We start from the raw sequence: 26,944 nt of genomic DNA on the forward strand, positions 1-26,944 counted from the left end.
AGCTGAAAGTAAATTCCTATCTGTCTTTTTTTTTTTTTAAGAGAAAACAATGGACTTTTGTATTTAATGAAACTTAATTAGTTCTTTAAAGTTGTATTTGTGTCTGTATTTCAATGAATTTAACATAGTAAACTTATGTATGATCTTCATAAAGTACAATTTTGTGCTTTTTAACATTAGCATTTTCTACTACTGTTCCACTGTCAAGGCATGTCTCTTGGGATCTGCCTGGCTCATTTACTCATTTATCACTGTCTTTTCCAGGAAACTGTCAAGTATGCTATCCTTGTGAAACTGGACCCAAAATGTGCCTTTTCCCGGGTACATATATGTGTCCAACTCTGTATGAACCCATTTATTAGTAAATAGCTCTGATCATGTCATAGTGTGAGAATAAAATGTAAAAAAATTCCCTGACAAAATATATTTATGTTGTTAATTTTTCAAATTAAAAAAATGTATGTAGTTTGGAGATAAAGAATATCTTTTATTAGTCCTTCACAAGTGAACGGATTTCAAAATGGCACCAAAAAGTAACTTGGTACAGTATGCAATTAGTCCTGGGAGGCAGCTAAAAGATTCATGTAATTAAAACATATTTAAATAGTTAACTTTCTTTCTTCTATATGCCGCTAAGAACCATATAATGTTTATTGTGCTGAAAACAGCCTTTGGGGATACAGCGTCTATACTGCAAACTTAAGGCTTAGTGGAGCCATAGAGACACAGGAAGTTTTAATTTAAAAAAAAAAAACAAGTTTATGTTTTCTTTGTTTATCCAAATTTAAAATTTCCCCAACAGGGATGAAACAAACACCAGCACATTTTATTTTCAAATTTGGTTATTTAAATATGTTTCTTTATTGAAGCTGAATATTTCAAACTATTCGTGATGGGCTTTGAAAGATTTTTCTGTTTACATTTTCTATATATTTTGAAGTCTATGGGGAGTCTGGCAGCTCACTTGGGAAATATATTGTAGAAGGAGTCAGAGCAGAGTGGGGGCCCATGCCATGCTGCTTCGACCTGCACAAAAATCTTTTGTCACCTGGTGGGATCTCTGCTCTGCTCTTTTGAAGAATCAAGCTGCATTATGTGTAATATATTTATTTAAACTTCCATTGTACTTCTGTAAATAAATCCATTGTTGCTGACATTTCTAAAATGTCTTCAAAGAGATACCAGAGGGCTACTGCAAGCATGGTGTGCTAAGACGTGTCACCACAGTACCGCCGCTACTGCTGAAAGTCATAATTCAAAGCATTGAATCTTTTTGAATGCAATTTACATCTTCAAGCCTCTAGATCTCCCACATCCCTGGGGAAATGAGCAGAACCGGTAGGTTGGCCTACTCTCTAAAAAGCCTGAAGATCTTTTCAAGATTCAGGGGTCACCTGAATCTCTGCAGGAGTTGGCCTAATATGACTCAATCAGGGGTGTATTAAGAGAGAAGGAGGCCCATAGGCAGTCTCCATCCAGGCCCCTTCCTCTCTAGCTGGCAGAGCAATTGAGTAGCCTCTGGTGCTGTGCTAGAATCTACTACGTATGTGCAGGTTTCTGGGAAAATGGCATGGCCCCCACTTTCCTGGTGATTTTTCTAGTGTACATGCTTTGTGCAGCGCTTCCATTGCTGATGTGGGACTCTGGAGAGGTAAATATTGTTAAACATGTTTGCAGGGTGTGTGGTGAAGGACCCTCAGGACCCGGTGACCCATGTTTACCGCACACCCTGCACCCATTATATATACACCACTGGACTAATTGTTAACATATAGCACCATTCTGCTCCAAAAAGAGAGCACTGGGTATCTACTGTATGTACAATCTATACAAAGAAAAAAATAGTGCAGAGCTGTAGAGTTATTTTTCCAAAACAATGCTACACTATGCTTATATGAATATAAATGTGGATATTTATCATACAAGCAACATAACAATGTCAAAAGGAAGGTTACATCTATAGAAACATTAAAATATGAAAACACTGGATCTTTAAAATAGGGAATCTCAAAATTCTTATACTCTGGTAGATATATTCCAGTTACTGGGCAGTAATCATAATTAGTATCTCCAGATACTAAATGTGCTATACACTGGTAAATTTGCAATTTATTTCTTAACTAGCTGTTCTACCTGTTCTTTGCACGATAGTTTCTGATTTTTACGATTGTAAATATAAAATATAAATGAGTGTTAAAAAATTGGTAAATCTATAGAGATGTAAATTTGAGACGTCTTAATGTAAGTAAATATTAATCCATGGTTCTTGTTTACTCGAGGAGCACCCATAGCAGATATGGTAAAAAGTGACTGGACCATTTTTGTAGTTTATTAACTTCTACACACTGGAGGAGCAATCCAAATTTTGGCTGTTCTCATTCACGCAACGCAAGCCATGCAACGGTAATGACGTCATTATGTCAACCCCCTTTTCATTCCCTTAGGGGAGGTTTATTAAAATTCTAATTATGTAGTTTTCCTATTTCCCACCTGAAGAATACCTATGTTGAATTTCAGCTTCCTAACATATCAGGAAGTAAGAGAATTGGTGATGAGTGAGTGAGTGAGTGAGTGAGTGAGTGAGTGAGTGAGTGAGGGCTTTCATATTTATATATAGAGATCAATAGAGAAACAAGATGTAGAAGTACGCCTTTCAAACAGATTATACATTTTCAGCAATTTATAAAGATAAGCATATAGTATGTTCCTTGCTACTTGGTAATAATAGCAGCGACTGTCACACAATGGATACAGCTGAATGGAAACATAATAACACAAGTCCTTAGGACCAAAGTGTGACGTGATCACACCGTGAATTCTGGTCACTGGTAGCAGTGAGTCCATCTTTGTAAACAATCTAAAGGTGAGCACTTTGAGGCTTCGGTGTTCCAGTCACAGCCCAGCTATTAGTACGGAATAGTAGCTACATATCTCCCACATTAGCACAGTGGTTGTCAAATGTGCAGGAGTGCCTTGGATTGGTGGCCCAGGACCAATTCAAATTATTCATGGTCAATGTAATAGGCAAAACCAGTGCTGGTGGCTGTCAGTCATAACATATGTGGACAAACAGAAGCAAATCTTGTCCCTCACAAAACAATTGAACCCAAGGATGACATATAAACACAATTAACTTACTGAGAAATTTCGAAAGAAATATTACATTAAAAAACTTTTGGCCTATAGGTGCCAAAAATTCTGATACCCTGGGGCAGAGTGATTCAAAAAAACTTTGGAACCACTGCATCAGCAGACAAACTGCTTCATAGTATGTGAGCTGCACAACTTATATTCCAGATTAATGCTCAGTAATAAATATGTCTCAGTCACTGATTCATTTCCTCTCAGAAAGTAATTTCTAAACTGAAAAAAATAAACTTGCTTGTTCATATATACTGTATATATAATTATATATTATTAATGAACTGAAATCTGTCAGTTCAGGTGTTTGCATGATCATGATTATCTAAAATTATATATTGAAATGTATTTGTATTGTTTATTACTAGCTAAAGTACCTGGCATTGCCCAGGTATACATTTTCAGGATTCTGTATTAAGGGGGTTATTCAGAGTTGATCACAGTTTTTGCTAAATTAGCAAAACTGCAATTTTTTTACTCACATGCTGGGGCTACCCAGCACAGAGCAAGGCCTCCTAGCATGTGTGGCGCTGCCCCATGACGTAATCGTAATTCAATTGCAATCGCATCGCAACAACCTCAATAGAGGCTGACCCCTGCCTACAAAGCATGGATGCATATGCATGCGGTCCCGTGCAATATTTCCTATCGCAGGAAATGCAGGCGACATTTATTTCAGTCAGTTATTTCAGGTAATTGATTTATGGTTATTTCTGTCAGTTATTACAGTTCAGGAAAGTTTTCATCCAAATACATACAGTGAAATGCCCAGAACAGGCTCCTGTGTCAAAGTTTAGCCCAGCGTACACCAACGAGAAGTCCAACCCAGACCCTACCCCCTACTATGTCTTCTGGGAGATTCTGCAAATTTTTTGTCAAAAGGCTCAGGACAGGCTCCAAGTACACCCTAACCCCGCTAAAACCTGGCCAGGATACAACTGGACCACCTCACATTGGTTTAATCCCAATCGGTGCAGGGGTGTCCGAATGCATAACTGGACTGACAAACAAACAAATAACCAAACAGATCAATGAATTTTATAGTTAAGATGGATATATATATATATATATATATATATAAATAAGACAATTGATATCTGTTCCTGATATAGAAAATAATTAATATAAATAATTTTCTTAAAAAAGATATAAACATCAATCTTTATACATAAAGTAACAATGCAAGAAGACATGCCAAATACATATACTGTAGTCTAATTAACCAATTAAAAGTGTATAACATTGAACATAATTTACACATACATTATTTACTCTGATAGGCTTGCTGTGTTCATTTACAAATGAAGCAGTGAAAAGAGTGGAGAAGTGAGCCAGTGGAGAAGTTGCCCATGGCAACCAAACAGTTGCTCTGTATAATTTTATAGTATGCAAATTATAAATGTTACTTCAATGCTGATTGGTTGCCATGGGCAACTTCTCCACTGGCTCACTTATCTGCACTTTTCACTGCTTCATGAATAGACCCCATTAGCTCTAACCCAAAACTTCTTTTGGAGGACAAACAATGCTCTGATTATATCAGTGCCAAAGAATAACCCCAAAATGATGATATCAAAGAGGAAGCTCTAGAACAGATGCCGCTGCGCCATTTTCCCGGAGATCTGCGCATGCGCAGTAGAGACTCTCAGCACTTCCGGCAGAGAGGATGGGCCCGAATGGAGGAGGCTGCACCCGGGCCTCCTCCTCTCTTAAAGCGCCCCTGGGGTCAGTTATGTGGTGAGGGTCAGGATTTGCTTCTGATTGTCCATATATTTTATGATCGGCAGCCACCAGCACTGGTTTGCCTATTACATTGAACATAAATGATTTGGATGGGTCCTGGACCACGAATCCAAGGCACCCCTGCAAGTGCCTTGAGGTATCCCAGGGTGTCTAGGCACACAGTTTGAGAATCACTGATCTTAACATGAACGGCCCATAACGCCTGCACAGGGGAAATCTAAACCTGTGTACAGTGCTGGCATTAGAGTTAGAGTTAGTTTAACAGCGGCTTCAGAGGTGGGGCTGCAGCGCAGTCCACAATTCAAATAGGGGAAATACACCAACTGCCAATGAGTGAGTTTGATATGGCAGTTAGTGGCAGTTGGTGTGGCTCCACTATTTGAATTTTGGACTGCACTGCAGCCCCACCTCTGGATCCGCCACTGGTACCTAGTGTACTGCTCAACAAAGTACAATAAAAAGTCAGATGCCTAAGATTTGGCCAAGAAGGGTATGGGGAAATTGGGAGTGGAAAAGGGAGGGAATGTATGGGTGAGATAGTAACTATTGGAGATCTCCACAAATCCATGATACTTAATATACTATAGCAGAGAAAACATACCATAATGCTGGGTCCAATAATCCCAGGTTTTGTGGAATGAGTTTGAATAATCTTTACGTATTCTAGTCATCAGTGCTACTCATCTCATAGAAAAACTAGATCTTTTTCCTGAGAGCATCTACTGTATAGTGGGAGAAGTTTGAGGTTTCCAGGACTCAGCAAGGAGGCAGGTAGGCATGTATAGTGTGCTGTATAAGCTTGTTGCAGTAAGGTATGTCTGCAAGAGATAGGGATAAAAGGAAGCCTATTAGATGGAACTGAGCATTAACACCAATCAGTGATGCAATGAGAGATTGAACCACAGACCAGAAGATCTGGAGGATCGGGCAGCTCCCCCACATAGGGAGAAAAATGTCTGCCATTTGGCATTTCCACCAACACAATGAAGAGGAGTTGTGGTATATGTTATGCTGCTTGGTAGAGAGTAGACATGAGCGGAAAAGAGGCTTATTATGCAGTCTCTTAAATGCAGACAAAGATTTTGAACCCCTGACCAGATACCCTCAAATCCTTTGTGTCCAGCTCTTTACCCATGATGACAGATACTTACTTCACACTCATCTTTTATTAGTAATGCGCTTGCATCTCAGCAACCTTTTAGGAACAGCTGATTATTAATAATAGTTGACCTGCCCATAAATTTCTCATTAAAAAAAATGAAATTAAATGATAATATAGATATGGTTGCTTTTTCCTAGTGGGCTCCTTTTGAATTGTTCTTTATTGGAATAAATTGACAGAAGGCAAAAATGACAGCAACTAACAGTGCAAAATAGAGTACAGCTGGGTGTTGCCTTTCTGTTAAACTATATAAGCATTAATATGGAATGAGCAGTAAATTTCATTAAAACACACTTTGGATTTATTATGGAGGAATCCATTACATAGCCATTCCGCTCAGTTGCAAGTTATACCTGTATTTCCGTTTTTTCTATGCTAAGGTATTATTTAATAAACATCCCTTGTTGAGCTACAGCATGTTTGAAATACAGACATGCGGTCATCATATTATTGAAGTGCTTTTTACTGCCCGACCTCATTATAAAAGAATTATGATATGCTGTCCATTGTCTACAGAAAGAAATGAGATACAACTAACTATTAAAATTCACATGCAGTCAGGTTTATTTGTGAATCACTCATCCTAATATGATTGAAAGTCTACTCTTAATATGCTATGAAACCTGTGCATATGCTTCTAAACAAAAGACAATGAGACAAAATAACAATATAAAATGTATGTTTTACTGGTAGAGCATTTTCCATAATAATTATGAACATATGGCTAAATAATCAGGGCTCTGCATCTTAATGTTCTTCAGTGGTAGTTACTATTAATTGATGCCTCATGAAGTATTAGTGGAGCTCTAATGTACAGTACACAGAGGATGTGAGACTTATGCCGAGCCATTTGTGAAAGGAAGAAGAAAGAGTTAACTTTTGCAATTAATTATCCTTCCAATAAGGAGCAACAAAATATATTTATCTGCACATACCTGCTTGTTTAATGTAAAATCTGCAAATTTGTATTGTACATGTCAACATAACAGACAGTCTGTCTGCAGTTGTAGTACCAGTGCTGGCTAATGCTTGAAAAGGGGCATGGATATGACAATCATAGACCTATTAGAGCAAGGATGTATTGGCAGGGCCACAAAAGTACTCCCACTTCTGCAGAGCAGTGGGTGAATAGGTGCCATGCAAGGGGGGCAGCACAGTAAGGTATGGCCGTAGACCATCAATGGTTAGCCACTAATGGACATTGGTTTTGCCATCAATGGTGGAGACCCAATTGTTATCTGTCATCAATGGAGCAGAGCCCCGCAATGGGTTTTTTCTTTTCTTCCTGGTGCTGGGACATGCAGCATAGCTCCACCCCTTTTTTACATCCCATGGAGCCCCATGCCTTACTTTGATTGTTCTGATGAGTAACAGAAAAGGGATGACCATTGGTGGGCGAAAACCATCAATGGTTCCACCATCAGTGGTTCAATACCATTGAGGTTAACCACCAATGGAACTATCGATTGTGACTATCAATGGTTAACCACCGATGGCCATCCCTAGCCCAGCATCTCCAGGAGTGCTGGGCATATCCCCAGAGTAATGGAAACGCAGGCCTCCATGGTCACGTCCCTTCCTGCAATATCACGCCCCCTTTTTGGGTGCACACTGAGTCACAAATATTAACTGCAATTTGTTGGGAGGTATAAGGGGCGTAGCCAGAACTTAATGGGCCCCGTAGCAACATTTTGAAGGGCCCCTGTCCTGTTAATTTTATGCCCCATAATAGTGCCTTAGTTAATATTATGTCCCATAGTAGTGTGCTAGTATATTTTATGAACCACAGTCAGGGCTGTTTCTTGGGGCAGGAGAGCAGTGCAACCGCACTGGGCGCCCGCCGCAGCACTAACTGTGGCTCCCTGCTTCCCCCTCCTATTTCTCCCCGAGTAACCCGCTCAGGGGGCTGAGTTTCACGGAATGACGCGGTTGCGTAGTTACATCACGACGCAACCCCGTCACTCCGCGAAACTCCCCCCCCCTCCCCCCTGAGCGGAGTACAGAGGGGGTTCCAAGTTAGGAAAAGGGAAAGGCCAGCATGAGGAGCGACTGGTGAGGCGGGCCGAAGAGCAGTAATCACCTCTGTAAGTATTCTCTCTCTCTCTCTCTCAATGTGTAAAATGGGGACACCTGCCGTAATGTGTGAAATGGGGACTTTTGCCTGCCGTAGTGTGGGGATTTAATGTATCAAGGGCATTGTGGTGTGTGGCATAATATGGTGCAGGGGGCATTACTGTGTGGGCCTTAATATGGTAGAATTCTTTTTTCCTGTGGTGGTCGTGATCTGTTGGAGCAGGGTCAAAAACTGGATTGTGAGGTAGTCTTTTCAGACGAGGCCATGCCCATTTAAATGAGGCCACACCCATTTATATGAGGCCATGCCCCCTTGCCGGGTTTTTTTTTATCTAGGTGTGTGGGGGGGAGGGGCGCACATTTTTTTGTCATGGGGGGGCGCATTTTTAAATCTCGCACTGGGAGCCAAATTGGCTAGAAACAGCCCTGACCACAGTACTGTTCTAATTCACATTTTATCACATTTCAGAGCTGCCTGTATACATTATGCAACATAGTACCCCCAATTCACATTATGATACGGTTCATATTATGTCACACTATAGTGCCTCCACTTTATTTTGTGCCATGTTACAGTGCTTTGGTTTATATTATGTAACAGTATAATGCCCTCCAGTTCATTTTATACCACATTACAATGAGCAGGCCCAGGGGACCAATATAAATAGATATATTGTAGCCCCCAAGGTAAAAGTTTGTAAGTGCCCCTATGTACTGTATCTACCAATGGTGAAAAAATGTATACTGTACAAACCATTTACTTTTGACAGGGAAGGTGGGCCCCTCTCAGGTCTGGGCCCCATAGCAGCTGCACTGCCTGCACCTATGGTAGCTATGCCCTTTGGAGGTATGTTGCAAGCACTTTAGGGGAGCCAAAAATATTAACTCTTTGTTAGCTCTGTTAAATGTCATAACTGTGACCTGCTCACTGAAATGGTAGAAAAAATCAAGATGTGCTTGGAATTGTGTGAATCATAAGGATTAGCTCTAATAAATAATTTATCTTAAAACCCATCTGATTTTTGTGAACGTATACGGAGATATATACTGTGTTGTACTGCATATAGCATTTTATTATGTTTAGAATTAACAGGTACTGTACACTACTGAACCGGTTTTGATAAACTTATGATTATTTAGCAAGAATTGTGACTAATGGGCCTGATGGAGGGGCTTGGTGGGGGCCCAAGCTGCCGCTCCCCCCCCCCTTCCCCATCCAATTCCCTCCTTACATTAGGCCGGAGTATTGGGGCCCCGCTCTCTATGGCCCTGACCTTAGAAAACCAAAGGGCTGAACTGTGAGCAGAGCAAGATAACAAGCAGAGCCGGCCCTAGCCAATTTGATGCCCTAGGCAAAATTTTGTCTGGTGCCCCCTTGCTCCGCCGCTAGTTCTGCATCTGTACCTGCAACGCTCAGGTAGTGGGGCCCACCGGGGGGTTACCCTGTGGGCCAGTTCAACTCTGCACAATGCCACACAGTAATGACCATAATACATATAATTCCACACAGTAAAGGAACCTTACACATATGCCCCACATTAGTAATGCCCATAATACACATAATGCCACACAGTAATGCACCTTACACATATGCCCCACATTAGTAATGCCCATAATACACATATACTGCCACAGATACTGCCACACTTGCTGGTTATACAAAAAGATCAGTATCAAACATGTAGAAACTGTCCATTCTCTTCACTATTCAGTGTGTTTGCTGGTGTCTGTTACTCCCGTTAACTGCATGCACAGTACTTTATACTGTGGGAGCTAAATGCTCTGCCCTCCAGTCTGATGTGTCCAAAAGTGACGCTGCACTGATGTTTCATATAGAAATAGCACAACGCAACTTACTGACCACGTTACAGTGCTAGATGGCAGGGGAATTTTACGGTATGGACTGACTAGGAAATAAAGTGTGGGGAGAACACTGCCCATGTTATGTCCCTGCAGACACCTGGGGTTTGCACAGGGATAAGGGACACACAGGATGGCAGGGTCCCCCTCCCCCATGTGCACAAGCAGTATAGGTGATGTCAGGTTTCTGTGAAGCAGTCTTCCAAAATACACGTGTTATCATAAGAAGCCATCCAGTAATAACCTTATATAGTCAGTGAAAATGTCACAGGTCCAGGAATTGCATTTACTGGGCTTCTGCTGTCTGTCTGAGGTCTCACAAGTCAGGGGCATTCAAGCATGTCAGAGGAAGTTTAAGGCACAGTGTGCATTTTTTTTGACAAATGTAAACAGCAGTGTATACAAGTACTGATTGAATACATTTGGAAAGTAACAGTTAGTTTGCAGACTGTCCCTCCCAGCATGAGATGCTGCAGGGACATGCTTGGATGCCCCTAGACATGCTTGAATGCCCTAGGCAAATGCCTAGCCTGCCTATAGCTAAGGCCGGCTCTGATAACAAGTAACTTTGCACCTGGTTAAAACCATGCTGCACCGCAGGTGGGGCAAAAAAAGGGGCAGAGATATTTATATTTTGGAGGGGTGTGTCCAAAGGCAAATCTAAATTGCAGTGTAAAAATAAAGCTGTCCACTATGTGTGGACTACATGCAAAAGCAGACTGCATTTACCATGCATGCAAAAAAATAAATGTACAATGTATTTGTACCCCTTGTATTGTTGTAACATGGGGCCTAATTAGCTAGCAGCAAATTTGTTAGCTAATGGGCAAAAGCAAGTGTGCACTGCAGGTGGGGCAGCTATAACATGTGCAGAGAGAGTTAGATTTGGGTGGGTTATAGTGTTTCTGTAAGGGTAAATACTGGCTGCTTTATTTTTACACTGCAATTTAGATTTCAGTTTGAAGTTGAACACACCCCATCCAAAACTAAATCTCTCTGCACATGTTATATCACCTTCACAGTGTCCCACTGTGAAGGGAACTAGACCCCACTGTGAAGGGAACTAGACCTACCCCCCCCCCCCCTCCCCCCTCCCAGCCCTCCAGTAGTCGAGTTGGATTTTGCATAACAAATGGAGGCATAATGTGGCTCGTAACAAATTGTGTAGCTTGTAGAATATCTCTGTATAACATATGCACCAGTTTAACATCAGGAGAAAACAGTAGTAAATGAGCAAGGTTGACGCTAGCATCTGTAGCGGATCTTGCCACGGGCAAGCAGGACTTTTGCCTGGGGCGCCGCTTTCTGGAGGGCGCCGGTGCCATCCGGAGGGCGCCGCACCATGGCAAGATCCGCTACTGCTGTGCCCCCCGATGCCCGCTGTGTCCCGCTGCCGCTGCCCACTGTGTCCCGCTGTGAAGGGAACTAGACTCCCCCCCAGCCCTCCAGTGCACATGGTTTTTTGCCCATTAGCTAACAAATTTGCTGCTGCGTTCAGGTCTGAATTAGGCCCATGGTGTGCCCAGGTGCTCAGGGGCAGATTTATTAAGCCTGGTGAAGTGATGAAGTGGAAGGTGATAACGCACCAGCCAGTCAGCTTCTAACTGTCATTTTTGAAACCCAGCCTGTAACATGGAAGTTAGGAGCTGATTGGCTGGTGCGTTATCACCTTCCACTTTATTAATTCACCAGGCTTAGTAAATCTGCCCCACAGTTACTTGTTATGTTTTGCTTTGCTGCCAACTCCAGCCTTTACGCTCGTGCCTAGGGTCAGTGGGCATTGTGGAGCTTGGATCACCATAACCTTTTTATGTTTTACAAAACAAGGGGAGAATAAGCCAGTATCTTGCCTATGACCCCATAGTTAGAATTTGCTTCTAACAGAGGGGTCTATTTACTAAGCCTTGGATAGAGATAAAGTGGACGTAGATAAAGAGGTACATTTACTAAGAAGTGATAAGAGCGGAGAAGTGAGCCAGTGGAGAAGTGCCCATGGCAACCAATCAGCACTGAAGTAACATCTATAATTTGCATACTATAAAATGATACAGAGCTGCTGATTGGTTGATGGGGAAATTTCTCCACTGGCTCACTTCTCCGCTCTTATCACTGCTTAGTAAATGTTCCCCAAAGTACCAGCCAATCAGCTCCTAACTGTCATTTTTCAAACACAGCCTGTAACATGCTAGTTAGGAGCTGATTGGCTGGTGCTTTATCTCTGTCCATGTTATCTCCATCCAAGGCTTAGTAAATAGAACCCTAAGGGGTACATTTACTAAGCAGTGATAAGAGCAGAGAAGTGAGCCAGTGGAGATATTTCCCCATCAACCAATCAGCAGCTCTGTATCATTTTATAGTATGCAAATTATAGATGTTACTTCAGTGCTGATTGGTTGCCATGGGCAACTTCTCCACTGGCTCACTTCTCCGCTCTTATCACTGCTTAGTAAATGTACCCCTAAGTCTTATATAACCCACAGAGTGGTGATTGAAGTGGCAGTGATCCCTTTATGTGTGCATGTTGCAGTTGTTTGAGAATGCAGAATACTTGGCTATATTATTATTATTATTATTATTATTATTATTATTAGCATATTAATAATTGGCCCTGAAGCAATGAGGAGCAGTACGTATATACATGTATCATTTTAAAATAAACAAATATTAATTTCTAACAAGACACATTTGTACCTGTGTTACATAATTGTTTTCTTATGCTAAAATAAGGGTGAAGCAGCTAAATATAAGTATGTTGGTAAATGGCTTGCACAGTATGAGGAGGATGGCAGTGCTTAGACATAAAGTTGCACCTACAGTGCATGGGTAGCACTTATTTATGAGGTAGAGTTGGATTTTGCATAACAAATGGAGGCATAATGTGGCTCATAACAAATTGTGTAGCTTGTAGAATATCTCTGTATAACATATGCACCAGTTTAACATCAGGAGAAAACAGTAGTAAATGAGCAAGGTTGACGCTAGCATCAGTAGCGGATCTTGCCACGGGCAAGCAGGACTTTTGCCTGGGACGCCGCCTTCCGGAGGGCGCCGGCGCCATCCGGAGGGCGCCACACCATGGCAAGATCCGCTACTGCTGTGCCCCCCGCTGCCCGCTGTGTCCCGCTGCCGCTGCCTGCTGTGTCCCGCTGTGAAGGGAACTAGACGCGTAGCGTCTAGTTTCCCTTCGTGGAGAGGACCTTTACTGTGCGGTGCGCGATGACGTCATCGTGCACCGCACAGCATTTCAGCTGCGCTACTACTGTACAGGGGGCGTAATTGACCATGCCCCTATTTCACACCCGGGGCGCAAAAAGGCCTAGAACCGGCCCTGGCTAGCATAAAAAAGTATATGCACCTGATTTAGAGTTGGAGCTGTGGCTTGATAGCGTTAGTAGTAAATGCTAAAGTTACATTTAACAGGAACGTGCGGTGAGCTAAATGGCTCAGGAGGCACTGGCTAGCTCCAGAGCCATATTTACACACAATATTTGAGCCAAAGGGTACATCTGGGCACTATACACAGCTGCAGCAGTATAAACTCTTGGAAATTTGGTGAGGTTTGATCAGAGATGTGCGGAAAAGATAGCCAGGGGAGGCACTGCCTCACCTGTCATGAACTTTTTACTCCAGAGTTTGGCTATAAAAATGATTAGAATAATACAAAGAAAGAAGATACTTCAAACATATTCTTTGTATTTTTCATATACTTTATACAGTCAAAACTCTGGCACAAACGTTAGTATGACAGGAAAGGTTCTGCCTCACCTGCCTCACCCCACCGCACGTCACTGAGTTACAATACCCAATTTCTACACAAGGGTGGTCATTCCGAGTTGTTCGCTCGTTGCCGATTTTTACTATGCTGCGATTTGTTGCTAAATGCGCATGCGCATGGTATGCAGCGCGCATGCGCTAAGTTATTTAACACAAAACTTAGTAGATTTGCTGGTGTTCGTACGACGCTTTTCAGTCGCACTGCTGATTGATAAATGATTGACAGGAAAGGGGTGTTACTGGGAGGTAACTGAGCGTTTTCCAGGAGTGTGCTAAAAAATGCAGGCGTGTTAGGGAAAAACTCGGGAGTGTCTGGAGAAACGGGGGAGTGGCTGGCCGAACGCAGGGCGTGTTTGTGACGTCAAACCAGGAACTAAACGGACTGAGCTGATCGCAATCTAGGAGTAGGTCTGAAGCTACTCAGAAACTGCTAAGAATTATTTAGTAGCAATTCTGCTAATCTTTCGTCCGCTATTCTGCTAAGCTAAGATACACTCCCAGAGGGCGGCGGCCTAGCGTGTGCAATGCTGCTAAAAGCAGCTATCGAGCGAACAACTCGGAATGAGGGCCAATATACAATAGTACTTTAATTAAGTATCTGTGTGTGGAACAGTACTTTTAAAGTATCTGTGTCTGGTCCATTTAAAATACAATTAAATACAGAATTAAAGCTAAAAAATAAATCTAATAAATGCAACATCAATTTTATTCCCCTTAAAAATTCAAGTGGTATTCATCTTTCCAGCCAAAGATAGAATGCAAAAATCAATAAAAAAATGCAAATAGACGACAGAAGCCACACCAATAATATTAATAGTATTAATGGGAGGGATCTTGACGCACTCAGCAAATCCGAAGCAGCTGCATCCTCTGCCAGTGCGTATTTTGCACCTTAGGTCGAGCACCAGTCACATATACACCTCATGGCAGGTGGTTAATGCCCTTGTTATGCTATAGATGAACACAAACTTACTATCCTCATCATACGCGCGCGCACTCCCCCATTCTGCCTCTCTTATCATAAGTTTCCCAAACTCTGCCATTCCAGTCCTAGTTTTATGGATATCCATACTTGAGTCCAGATAGTTAAATTAAATTTACCAAGTTACTAAGAGACCTGTGCTCAAACATGTATATCCTTAAAACCTGGACTATAATGGCAGTGTTTGGGAAACTCTGGCATATGAAGTTGTAAGCACAAATGCTCCTGAATCTACATACTCTATGGACTAAAGAATCAGACTTTTTTATGCGCATGCGCAGCACAGAAAAGTATATCTTAAGCAAGAAAGAGAAGCACAAATCATAACATTATATCCAGCCTCAGTTATGCAATATGTCCTAAATATGTGTCATTTCAGATCATAAGGATGAGTTCATTTGCTGACATCTGTGGGTCCAAGCAATCACAAAGCACTCCTGAAGGAGGGTACCATCGTTATGGAGTTCGGTCCTACCTGCACCAGTTTTATGAGGACTGTACAGCTACAATATGGGAATATGATGATGATTTTCAGATACAGAGATCGCCCAGTAGGTGGAGCTCTACTTTCTGGAAGGTAAATATACTTTTTTTTTTTACCTTTCAAACCTTTATTTTAAAAATATAATAGACCTTTCCTTTAATTGCAGTTCCTTTAATGTCATTTACAATACTGATTTTAACTGCTTTAAGGTAATGACATAGCGTCAGTGATCACAGGGGTCGATACAGTACTCTCGAGCCACTTGCCACTAGGAATGTGCAGCCTATTTATCCCATACTGTCATTCTTTGAATGCCAGGAAATAGGTTCATTTGTTTTCAAATATGCACATATTAAAAAAATATATATGGAAAAGCGTTCAGTCTTCTTGAACTGGAAAGAGATAATGGAATAAATTTACTAAGATGGGACTTCTATTTAAGATGGGATATTGCCCATAGCAACCAATCAGATTCTACTTCTCATTTATCTAGCACCTACTAGAAGATAATACCTGGAATCTGATTGGTTGCTATGGGCAACATCTCCTCTTAAATAGAACTCCCATCTTAGTAAATGTACCCCAGTGTTTCTGATCTGAGTGTCTACTCTTTGCAGTATGTATTTTTAGATAATGTCTGTGCTCCACCCCTTCCCACCTGGACCTCCCCCTCCCTGGATTTCCTAGAGGCCAGATAGAAAAAGTCAGACAGTATGATATAATTTGTGAATGTGTATTCTGTATGATATTGTATTTATTTGTATAATATGTGTCTCTGTGTGCGATCTACTAGTGTATCTGTATGTACAGTTGTTTAAAATGTGTACATAAGATGCCTAAACCTGTACATACATAGTATACCTGTCATGTCTGACATGTCCACCATGATACTCATAGTTAGGGATTGTATCATTCTGTCAGGGTTATTGTGCAGTTTCAAATATTGAACTTTTCTTTTTTTCTTTGTGGGGGGAGGGAGAGGGCAGCTGGCATATTTCCCACGCAAAGTCTCCTGAAATGGGTCCCCTATACCCCCAATCCTCTACTTTCAAGTAAGCAGAGGCAAAAGTAGGAGTGGATGGACAACTACTACCACCATTGCTCCAGAGGACCGGTTTGTGTCAGTAAGGGTAAGTAGTGTCTGGATTATAGCAGAGTGACAGAAGGCTATATTAGTGTATCTCCTATGTCTCCATGCACTGTGTGTGAGCATATGAAACTATATGGGCATATTGGGCATTGGCTGTGTACATATTGGCTTTTTAGAAATTTGTCTGGTCATTCGACTACGTAAGTGTATAAGCTTTATAGACATATAGGCTGTGAAGCATGTGAGGCTATATTGAGGTACTTTGGTTTAAAGGAGCTTATTGGCCATCTTGTTGCATGTGTGGCTAGAAGACGGTATAGACTATGTGGCGGCATATTGGCTATATAAGAAGTTGGGCTCTGCACATGCACTGTGAATCCTTATTTGGTTCCTCACTGCATATGCGGAGAGGAGGCACAATTGAGTATACAGTGCTTCCCCATACCTCGGTGCTTGGTCCACAGGTTGGATGGCACCTGCCTATGACCATAAATAAATATATTAATTGACTTATAGGGCACCCCAGTAGCAGCTTGCAGGTCCCCATACTGCAGTCCTTACCATACCATGTTTATAAAGTCTTGGATGCTATATGAAGACAGTTGCATTGTCGTGCACATCACATTTCTACAGTGTCATCCTTTAAAAGTTGGTAACTTTGCATTGATGTTAAGTAATCACATCTACAGTATTTGACAAATGTAGTCTTTTCTTAGAAAATGGTGCATGTCAGGTACTGTGTCATAACATATATAATATTACATTTCTCTGTAATAGAATTCTGAATTAAAATTTTAGCACAGTATCTTGCAGGTCATACTGTACTTATTAATTTTGCCATTTGCAGTACACTACTTTTCAGCCTTATCTCAAGTAGAGATCAGCGGGTTCGGTTCTCCGAGATCCGAACCCCCCCCCCGAACTTCACCTATTTTACACGGTACCGAGGCATCCTCGGATCTTCCCGCCTTGCTCGGTTAACCCGAACGCCATCATCCCGCTGTCGGATCCACGCGAGATTCGTATTCTATATAAAGAGCCGCGCGCCATTTTCACTCGTGCATTAGAGATTGAACGGAGAGGACGTGGCTGCCTTCTCTCCCTGAAAAGCTCCTTAATCTGTGCTCAGTGTGCTGCAAATATCTGTGCTCAGTGTGATGCAAATATCTGTGCTCAGTGTGCTGAAAATATCTACGTTCTCTGCCTGAAAACGCTCCATATCTGTGCTCAGTGTGCTGCAAATCTGTGCTCAGTGTGCTGCATTGTGCTCTGTGTCAAGTATACTATCTCTGTGCTGCATTATTGTGAGCAGTATATAGTAGGACAGTGCAGCATTTTGGTGACCAGCAGTATACATATATAGTACAGTACAGTAGGCCATTGCTGTATCTTGCAGCTCTGTGTCAAGTATACTATCTCTGTGCTGCATTATTGTGAGCAGTATATAGTAGGACAGTGCAGCATTTTGGTGACCAGCAATATACATATATAGTACAGTACAGTAGGCCATTGCTGTATCTTGCAGCTCTGTGTCAAGTATACTATCGCTTTGCTGCATTATTGTGAGCAGTATATAGTAGGACAGTGCAGCATTTTGGTGACCAGCAGTACACATATATATTACTGTACAGTAGGCGATTGCTGTATCTTGCAGTTCTGTGTCAAGTATACTATCTCTGTGCTGCATTATTGTGAGCAGTATATAGTAGGACAGTGCAGCATTTTGGTGACCAGCAGTATACATATATAGTACAGTACAGTAGGCCATTGCTGTATCTTGCAGCTCTGTGTCAAGTATACTATCTCTGTGCTGCATTATTGTGAGCAGTATATAGTAGGACAGTGCAGCATTTTGGTGACCAGCAGTATACATATATAGTACAGTACAGTAGGCCATTGCTGTATCTTGCAGCTCTGTGTCAAGTATACTATCTCTGTGCTGCATTATTGTGAGCAGTATATAGTAGGACAGTGCAGCATTTTGGTGACCAGCAGTACACATATATAGTACAGTACAGTAGGCCATTGCTGTATCTTGCAGCTCTGTGTCAATTATACTATCTCTGTGCTGCATTATTGTGAGCAGTATATAGTAGGACAGTGCAGTATTTTGGTGACCAGCAGTATACATATATAGTACAGTACAGTAGGCCATTGCTGTATCTTGCAGCTCTGTGTCAAGTATACTATCTCTGTGCTGCATTATTGTGAGCAGTATATAGTAGGACAGTGCAGCATTTTGGTGGCCGGCAGTACACATATATAGTACAGTACAGTAGGCCATTGCTATTGATATATTACTGGCATATAATTCCACACATTAAAAAATGGCGAACAAAAATGTGAAGGGTAAAATAGGGAAAGATCAAGATCCACTTCCACCTCGTGCTGAAGCTGCTGCCACTAATCATGGCCAAAAGGATGAAATACCATCAACGTCGTCTGCCAAGGCCGATGCCCAATGTCATAGTAGAGAGCATGTAAAATCCAAAAAACAAAAGTTCAGTAAAATGACCCAAAAATCAAAATTAAAAGTGTCTGAGGAGAAGCGTAAACTTGCCAATATGCCATTTATGACACGGAGTGGCAAGGAACGGCTGAGGCCCTGGCCTATGTTCATGACTAGTGGTTCAGCTTCACATGAGGATGGAAGCACTCATCCTCCCGCTAGAAAAATGAAAAGTCTTAAGCTGGCAAAAGCACAGCAAAGAACTGTGCGTTCTTCTAAATCACAAATCCCCAAGGAGAGTCCAATTGTGTCGGTTGCGATGCCTGACCTTCCCATCACTGGATGGGAAGAGGTGGCGCCTTCCCCCATTTGCACGCCCCCTGCAAGTGCTGGAAGGAGCACCCACAGTCCAGTTCCTGATAGTCAAATTGAAGATGTCACTGTTGAAGTACACCAGGATGAGGATATGGGTGTTGCTGGTGCTGAGGAGGAAATTGACAAGGAGGATTCTGATGGTGAGGTGGTTTGTTTATGTCAGGCACCTGGGGAGACACCTGTTGTCCGTGGGATGAATATGGCCATTGACATGCCTGGTCAAATTACAAAAAAAAATCACCTCTTCGGTGTGGAATTATTTTAACAGAAATGCGGACAACAGGTGTCAAGCCGTGTGTTGCCTTTGTCAAGCTGTAATAAGTAGGAGTAAGGGCGTTAACCACCTAGAAACATCCTCCCTTATACGTCACCTGGAGCGCATTCATCAGAAGTCATTGACAAGTTCAAAAACTTTGGGTGACAGCAGAAACAGTCCACTGACAACTAAATCCCTTCCTCTTGTACCCAAGCTCCTGCAAACCACACCAACTCCCTCAGTGTCAATTTCCTCCTTAGATAGGAACACCAATAGTCCTGCAGGCCATGTCACTGGCAAGTCTGACGAGTCCTCTCCTAACTGGGATTCCTCTGATGGATTCTTAAGTGTAACGCCTACTGCTGCTGGCGCTGCTATTGTTGCTGCTGGGAGTCGATTGTCATCCCAGAGGGAAAGTCGGAAGACCACTTGTACTACTTCCAGTAAGCAATTGACTGTCCAACAGTTCTTTGCGAGGAAGATGAAATATCACAGCAGTCATCCTGCTGCAAAGCGGATAACTCAGGCCTTGGCAGCTGTGTTGGTGTTAAACGTGTGTCCGGTATCCACCGTTAATTCACAGGGAATTAGAGAATTTCTTGAGGTAGTGTGTCCCCGGTACCAAATACAATCTAGGTTCCACTTCTCTAGGCAGGCGATACCGAGAATGTACACAGACGTCAGAAAAAGAGTCACCAGTGTCCTAAAAAATGCAGTTGTACCCAATGTCCACTTAACCACGGACATGTGGACAAGTGGAGCAGGGCAGACTCAGGACTATATGACTGTGACAGCCCACTGGGTAGATGTATTGCCTCCCGCAGCAAGAACAGCAGCGGCAGCACCAGTAGCAGCATCTCGCAAACTCGTTCCTAGGCAGGCTATGCTTTGTATCACCGCTTTCCATAAGAGGCACACAGCTGACAACCTCTTACGGAAAGTGAGGAACATCATCGCAGAATGGCTTACCCCAATTGGACTCTCCTGGGGATTTGTGACATCAGACAACGCCACCAATATTGTGCATGCATTACATGTGGGCAAATTCCAGCACGTCCCATGTTTTGCACATACATTGAATTTGGCGGTGCAGAATTTTTTTAAAAACGACATGGGCGTGCAAGAGATGCTGTCGGTGGCCCGAAGAATTGCGGGCCACTTTCAGCATTCAGCCACCGCGTGCCGAAGACTGGAGCACCAGCAAACACTCCTGAACCTGCCACGCCATCATCTGAAGCAAGAGGTGGTAACGAGGTGGAATTCAACCCTCTATATGCTTCAGAGGATGGAGGAGCAGCAAAAGGCCATTCAAGCCTATACATCTGCCTACGATATAGTGAAAGGAGGGGGAATGCACCTGACCCAAGCGCAGTGGAGAATGATTTCAACGTTGTGCAAGGTTCTGCAACCCTTTGAACTTGCCACACCAGAAGTCAGATCAGACACTGCCAGCCTGAGTCAGGTCATTCCCCTCATCAGGCTTTTGCAGAAGCACCTGGAGAGATTGAAGGAGGAGCTAAAATGGAGCGATTCCGCTAGGCATGTGGGACTTGTGGATGGAGCCCTTAATTCGCTTAACCAGGATTCACGGAGGGTCAATCTGTTGAAATCAGAGCACTACATTTTGGCCACCGTGCTCGATCCTAGGTTTAAAGCCTACATTGTATCTCTCTTTCCAGCAGACACAAGTCTGCACATGTTCAAAGACCTGCTAGTGAGACACTTGTCAAGTCAAGCGGAACGTGACCCGTCAACAGCTCCTTCTTCACATTCTCCCGCAACTGGGGCTGCGAGGAAAAGGCTAAGAATTCCGAGCCCACCCGCAGGCGGTGATGCAGGGCAGTCTGGAGCGAGTGCTGACATCTGGTCCGGACTGAAGGACCTGCCAACGATTACTGACATGTCGTCTACTGTCACTGCATATGATTCTGTCACCATTGAAAGAATGGTGGAGGATTATATGAGTGACCGCATCCAAGTAGGCACGTCAGACAGTCCGTACGTATACTGGCAGGAAAAAGCGGCAATTTGGAGGCCCTTGCACAAACTGGCTTTATTTTACCTAAGTTGCCCCCCCTCCAGTGTGTACTCCGAAAGAGTATTTAGTGCAGCCAGTCACCTTGTCAGCAATCGGCGTACAAGGTTACTTCCAGAAAATGTGGAGAAGATAATGTTCATCAAAATGAATTATAATCAATTCCTCCGTGGAGACATTTACCAGGAATTGACTCCAGAAAGTACACAGGGACCTATGATGGTGCATTCCAGTGGGGACAAATTAATACTCTGCGAGAAGGGGGATGTACACAGTGAAAGGGGTGATGTATCGGACGATGAGGAGGAGGTGGACATCATGCCTCTGTAGAGCCAGTTTGTGCAAGGAGAGATTGATTGCTTCTTTTTTGGTGGGGTCCCAAACCAACCAGTCATTTCAGCCACAGTCGTGTGGCAGACCCTGTGGCTGAAATGATGGGTTTGTTAAAGTGTGCATGTCCTGTTTATACAACATAAGGGTGGGTGGGAGGGCCCAAGGACAATTCCATTTTGCACCTCTTTTTTTTTTATTTATCTCTGCATCATGTGATGTTTGGGGCCAATTTTTTTCAGTGCCATCCTGTCTGACACTGCAGTGCCACTCCTAGATGGGCCAGGTGTTTGTGCCGCCCACTTGGGTCGCTTAGCTTAGTCATCCAGCGACCTTGGTGCAAATTTTAGGACTAAAAATAATATTGTGAGGTGTGAGGTGTTCAGAATAGACAGGAAATGAGTGGAAATTATGGTTATTGAGGTTAATAATACTATGGGATCAAAATTACCCCCAAATTTTAAGCTGTTTTTGAGGGGTTTTTGAAAAAAAACACCAGAATCCAAAACACACCCAAATCCGACAAAAGATTTTCAGGGAGGTTTTTCCAAAACGCGTCCGAATCCAAAACACGGCCGCGGAACTGAATACAATACCAATACACAAAACCGAAAAAATTTCCGGTGCACATCTCTAATCTCAAGGGTATGTTTATTCAACTTTTATTTAAAATGTAATATATTAATTGTGCAATTTGCCAAACCAAAGTAATTTTTTACCTCTTATATTTTAATTCTTACGCTGCTTACTGTGTCCCCAAAAATCTCACTTATAAAACAATTCAAGCTGCAGGTCTGTATATATTTATTTTATTTTAGTTTGTTTGGCATGTAGTTTCTATTTTACTACATGTAATATCTGTGATATGTGTGGGTTGCTTTATTCTTAAGCATGTGATTGCTCTATGAAGGGCTATTATGTGCTTACATCACTGCTTATGGGGGCATAGAAAATGAAACTAGCTTAAATCATACTTGCTTATTCTCCCAGAAGGTCTGAGAGATGAATTAATAAGTGGAATCCTTTCAATGCTAAAAAAAAGACCACCCTTCCAAATCCCTCTTCTCTAACTCAAGCATTGGATGAGGACATGATTCGTGTGCCCCAGTTGATTGATGAATGGCATCTTTGGAGGCACGTTGCATGATAATGCAGATTTACATATCTGCAAGGGACTATGGGACTAATTCAGACCTGATCGAAAATATCCAGACTAATACTGTATATGTAATTGTTTCCACTGTTATGCTTTCTTCTGGCTTATTTCAGGTATACTGTAGGTCTGCAGACAGGATGCAACAAACTGTACTCAGCTGACTATGTGCATAACTACAGGGTTACTAGGAGAAACAGCATTCTGGCATCAGCATTCCAACTGCCAGGATCCCGACAGTCGGCATCTTGACATGAAGACGGATGCATCCCAGACTTAAGTCTAGTGAGCGGGTTAGGGTGGGGGTGGGGGGTTTAGGTTTAGATGCCATCCCGGGGGGGGGGGTGTTAGAGTTAGGCTGCAGAGGGTGGGCTAGGTTTAGTCACTAACCGGTGGTGATTGGGTGAGGCTGTGGAAAAGGAGGGTTACGGTCAGTGGGTAGGGGAGAGGGGGGAGCACCCTTACCTCCTCCCTGCCGGGATTGCAACTATTGGGATGCCGGGATCTGTATTCTGATTAGAGTCGAGGTGACCGGCCCTTATGTCAAGCATGCAAAGAGAGAGAGAGAGGAGAGGATGTCACTAAGAATTTTATGGGTCCCACAAAAATGTTTCTTTTATTATTATTTTATTATTATCCTTTATTTATATGGCGCCACAAGGGTTCCGCAGCGCCCAATTACAGAGTACATAAACAAATAATCAAACATGAAAACAGCAACTTACAGTTGACGACAATATAGGACAAGTACAGGGTAAATAAACATAGCTACATCAGCAGATGACACTGGAATAAGTATCAGGTGGCAGAAGACTGCTGGAATTGGTGCAGTTGAAGATTATTAAAGTAAGAAGAAGGATAAGCACATGAGGGAAGAGGGCCCTACTCATGAGAGCTTACATTCTAAAGGGGAAGGGTAGACAGACAGGGGTGACACAGACGGGGTACATAGAGAGCGTGGAACTAAGGGTTAGGATGAGATTTGGCTGGGTTTGGTGAAGAAGTGAGTCTTGAGAGCCCGTTTGAAGATTTGTAGAGAGGTGGAGAGTCTGAGTGGGAGAGGTAGGGAAATCCAGAGAAGTGGTGCAGCACGTGAAAAATCTTGGAAGTAGGAGTGGGAGGAAGTAATCTGTAGGCAGGAGAGTCGGCATGCATTAGCAGAGCGAAGAGGACGGGTGGGAGTGTAAAGGAAGATAAGGTCAGAGATGTAGATAGGAGAGGAGTGGGTGAGGGCTTTGTAAATGAGTGTGAGAAGACCCACAACTATTATAATTATTATCCTTATATTATATCATACTTCCCAACCTTCCTAATTTTAGAGAGACAGTCCCTCAATTCAAGGACTGTCCCACCCGCGGGCCGCAGTGTCCCACTTGGTGAACTAAGCAGCTTTGGTGGGTAAGATAGTGAATAGATGATCATGCGCATGCGCGCAGCATCCATTCAGTGCTCTGTGAAGTGCTAGGCTCGCCCCCAGCGTGACGCAAAAATGGGGAGGGTCATGCGGACATTCCCCCAAAAAAAAACTTAATTCAGGGGGTATGGCTTATCATATTGAGGCCATACCCTTATTTGCAGCATGGTAACCAATTTCCTCACAAAAAATGTTGGAAGGTATGTTATTTGTCGCCACAGGGGGTCAGACACACTGTACAAAGTACATAAACAGAAGCAGTATGAACAAAACAATAATATAGACACTTACAGTACAAAACATAGCAGGACATGGTGTATAAACATTTCAGCAGCAGAAGAATAAAATGCAAATAAGTTGTGAAGCAACTGATCCCAAAGGTATATACTTGGGAGGAGATCATGGTATAAGCGAGAGAAGGATAGCACATGAGGGAAAAGGGTCCTGCCAGGGCCATCTTAACAGCAGTGTAGGCCCTTGGGCAAAGCAATGTACTGGGGCCCCTACCCATCCTCCAGTGGTAGGGGCGGGTGTGCTATCAGCGGCAGCTTAGATGTCCCGCAGGCGGTAGGGGTGTTCAATCTTTTGCTCAGCATGTAGGACCTGGAGCCCTCATTTCTACTAATTTACTGCACAGATGGCAGGAGATGGAGTGGGAGGGAGAACACTAAGCTGTAGAAGGGGGCATTGGGCTAAATGAAGGAGCCCCAGTCAATGACTTTCAGGGTGATAGGGGGTGTTTAATATGCAGAGTAGGGGTGGATAGTGGAGTGGGCTTAATAATTGTAATTTTCTGATGGAAGGGCAGCTTGCTTGACTGCAGATATCTCCAGTTCCTGGGAAAAGATTTCTTATCTTTCAATGGGATAAACAAACTAGAGAGTTCCACCTTTTGGAAACTACTGGGTACTTGGGAATCATAGTTAAGGAGTCAGAGCATTCCACCAACGAGAATATAAAACTGAAGGCGTGTGGAGCTGGAGCAGGAATCAGCTGCTGGAAGGCTGATATCTCTGGTTCTGGGCATAGTAGAGTCAAGCTACCAGTGTCCACCGAAAGGGTAGAGTCCCATCTTTTGGAGCATAACCTCAGAAAAAACTCTATGTACTGTATGACAGAACCTGAGATATCTGGCTAGGAAGAGCAATTAACAGGCTTGGATGGGGACCATTGCTTTGAAGTTGGATATCTCCAGTTCCCCAGGGCCAATTTTTAAACATCTGGTAGTCCTGGAAGAGGGGGACCCTCAGCTATCAGTCTAAGAACCTTATACCCTGGGGACCTTGGGCAACTGCCCATTGAACCGAAATGAAAATACAGCTTTGGGTCCTGCTTGTGAGAGTTTACAGTCTAAAGGGGATTATCTGGTTTTGATCCTGCAACTGATATATGCTTGCTGTGATGGCTGTGCTGACTTGCAGTGGGGGAGGATGTGCATAGTGGAACTCTCCATTGTATCTCACTTCTTACAAACATTTAGCTGCTGACAGATCTATACTATGAATGGTTTGTTCCTCCACATGCAACAGACACTCGAGATCTTGTGAGTTAGGAAATTAACTGCATTAAGGTAAATCCACTGTTATGCTCTTGGTGGCCTTCCAGGGTTCACCCAGCCTTGTTATATGGTTCATTATCCTGCTGTTACCATGAAGGGATACACCTTCATCGAGAGAAATAATTGGATACACTGTGACATTTAAACATTATATTACTCTTATCAAGGGACCAAGTGAGTGCTGTGGAAAACCTCACCACAGCATTATTGCCTCCAACCTGCATTGTTGACGATCTTCATGGTGGATCCCTGAGCTTGTGGATCCAAACACTGATTTATATTTGAATATGTATTCTGTGTTTCAGTGAACTGAATAAGGCACTAAGAGCCAAAATATAATTTATTATATATCATGTACATGATCAAATAAATTCTACTGTGATCACAATATAGCCATTATTTTGTAATTGCTGAGTCATAGAATCTTCTTCCCTACATTTGTTGGAACACAAATGTGCAGTCTGTACAGTATGTTTATTTTTTCCAAACACTGTGCCACCCTTTGTGTATTGCTTTTGTTGACAGATGTGAAACCGAAGCTCAAGTCATGTTAACCTTTATCACCATTTTTATACAATAATTTGTTTAATTCTGTTGGTTTGATGTTATTTAGAAGGTGGTCCATTGTATACTGTATACTCATGATACCTACCATAAGTGATGCCCCTCAGTGTTTCTGACTGTAGTAGACGTCTACTGTTCCAATGCTCACTTCCATGCTCAGTGTACAGTAGGGTTGCACCCAGGGCCGGCTCCAGGCATGTTCCAATAGAGCGGCCGCGCAGGGCGCCACCCTTAATGGGCGCCGCACGCTGGCACCGCTATATTGGAGCCTGGAGCCTGGTCCTGTGTCTGTGTGTGGCTCCAGCTCCGTCCCCGGCCCGCCGCCGAGTCCCACTCCCAGCCAGCAGTCAGTGGCTGACTCTGTGCTGGGGGCGGGACTATGCAAAACTACTCAGTGCGCGCCGCTGGCGCCACATAGCGCGCACTGAGTTTGGTTTAGTGCCCCCAGCCGCCCACCCTCCGGAGACTGAGGGGAAGGAGAGGCGCACGCTGCGCTCTCCT

At 43.0% G+C, this 26,944-nt stretch overlaps 1 protein-coding gene across 1 annotated transcript in view; it reads left to right on the top strand.

The window, feature by feature from the left end:
• NRSN1 (neurensin 1) overlaps positions 1 to 26,944 on the top strand; it is a 60,732-nt gene that overhangs the window by 14,917 nt on the left and 18,871 nt on the right. Inside the window, exon 2 of the mRNA XM_063923247.1 lies at positions 15,115 to 15,312. Coding sequence (XP_063779317.1) covers positions 15,124 to 15,312 — 189 coding nt within the window. The 5' untranslated portion in view covers positions 15,115 to 15,123. The remainder of the gene's footprint in view (positions 1 to 15,114; positions 15,313 to 26,944) is intronic.

The sequence above is a fragment of the Pseudophryne corroboree genome, chromosome 5 (assembly GCF_028390025.1).
Source record: "Pseudophryne corroboree isolate aPseCor3 chromosome 5, aPseCor3.hap2, whole genome shotgun sequence".
Taxonomy (NCBI): domain Eukaryota; kingdom Metazoa; phylum Chordata; class Amphibia; order Anura; family Myobatrachidae; genus Pseudophryne; species Pseudophryne corroboree.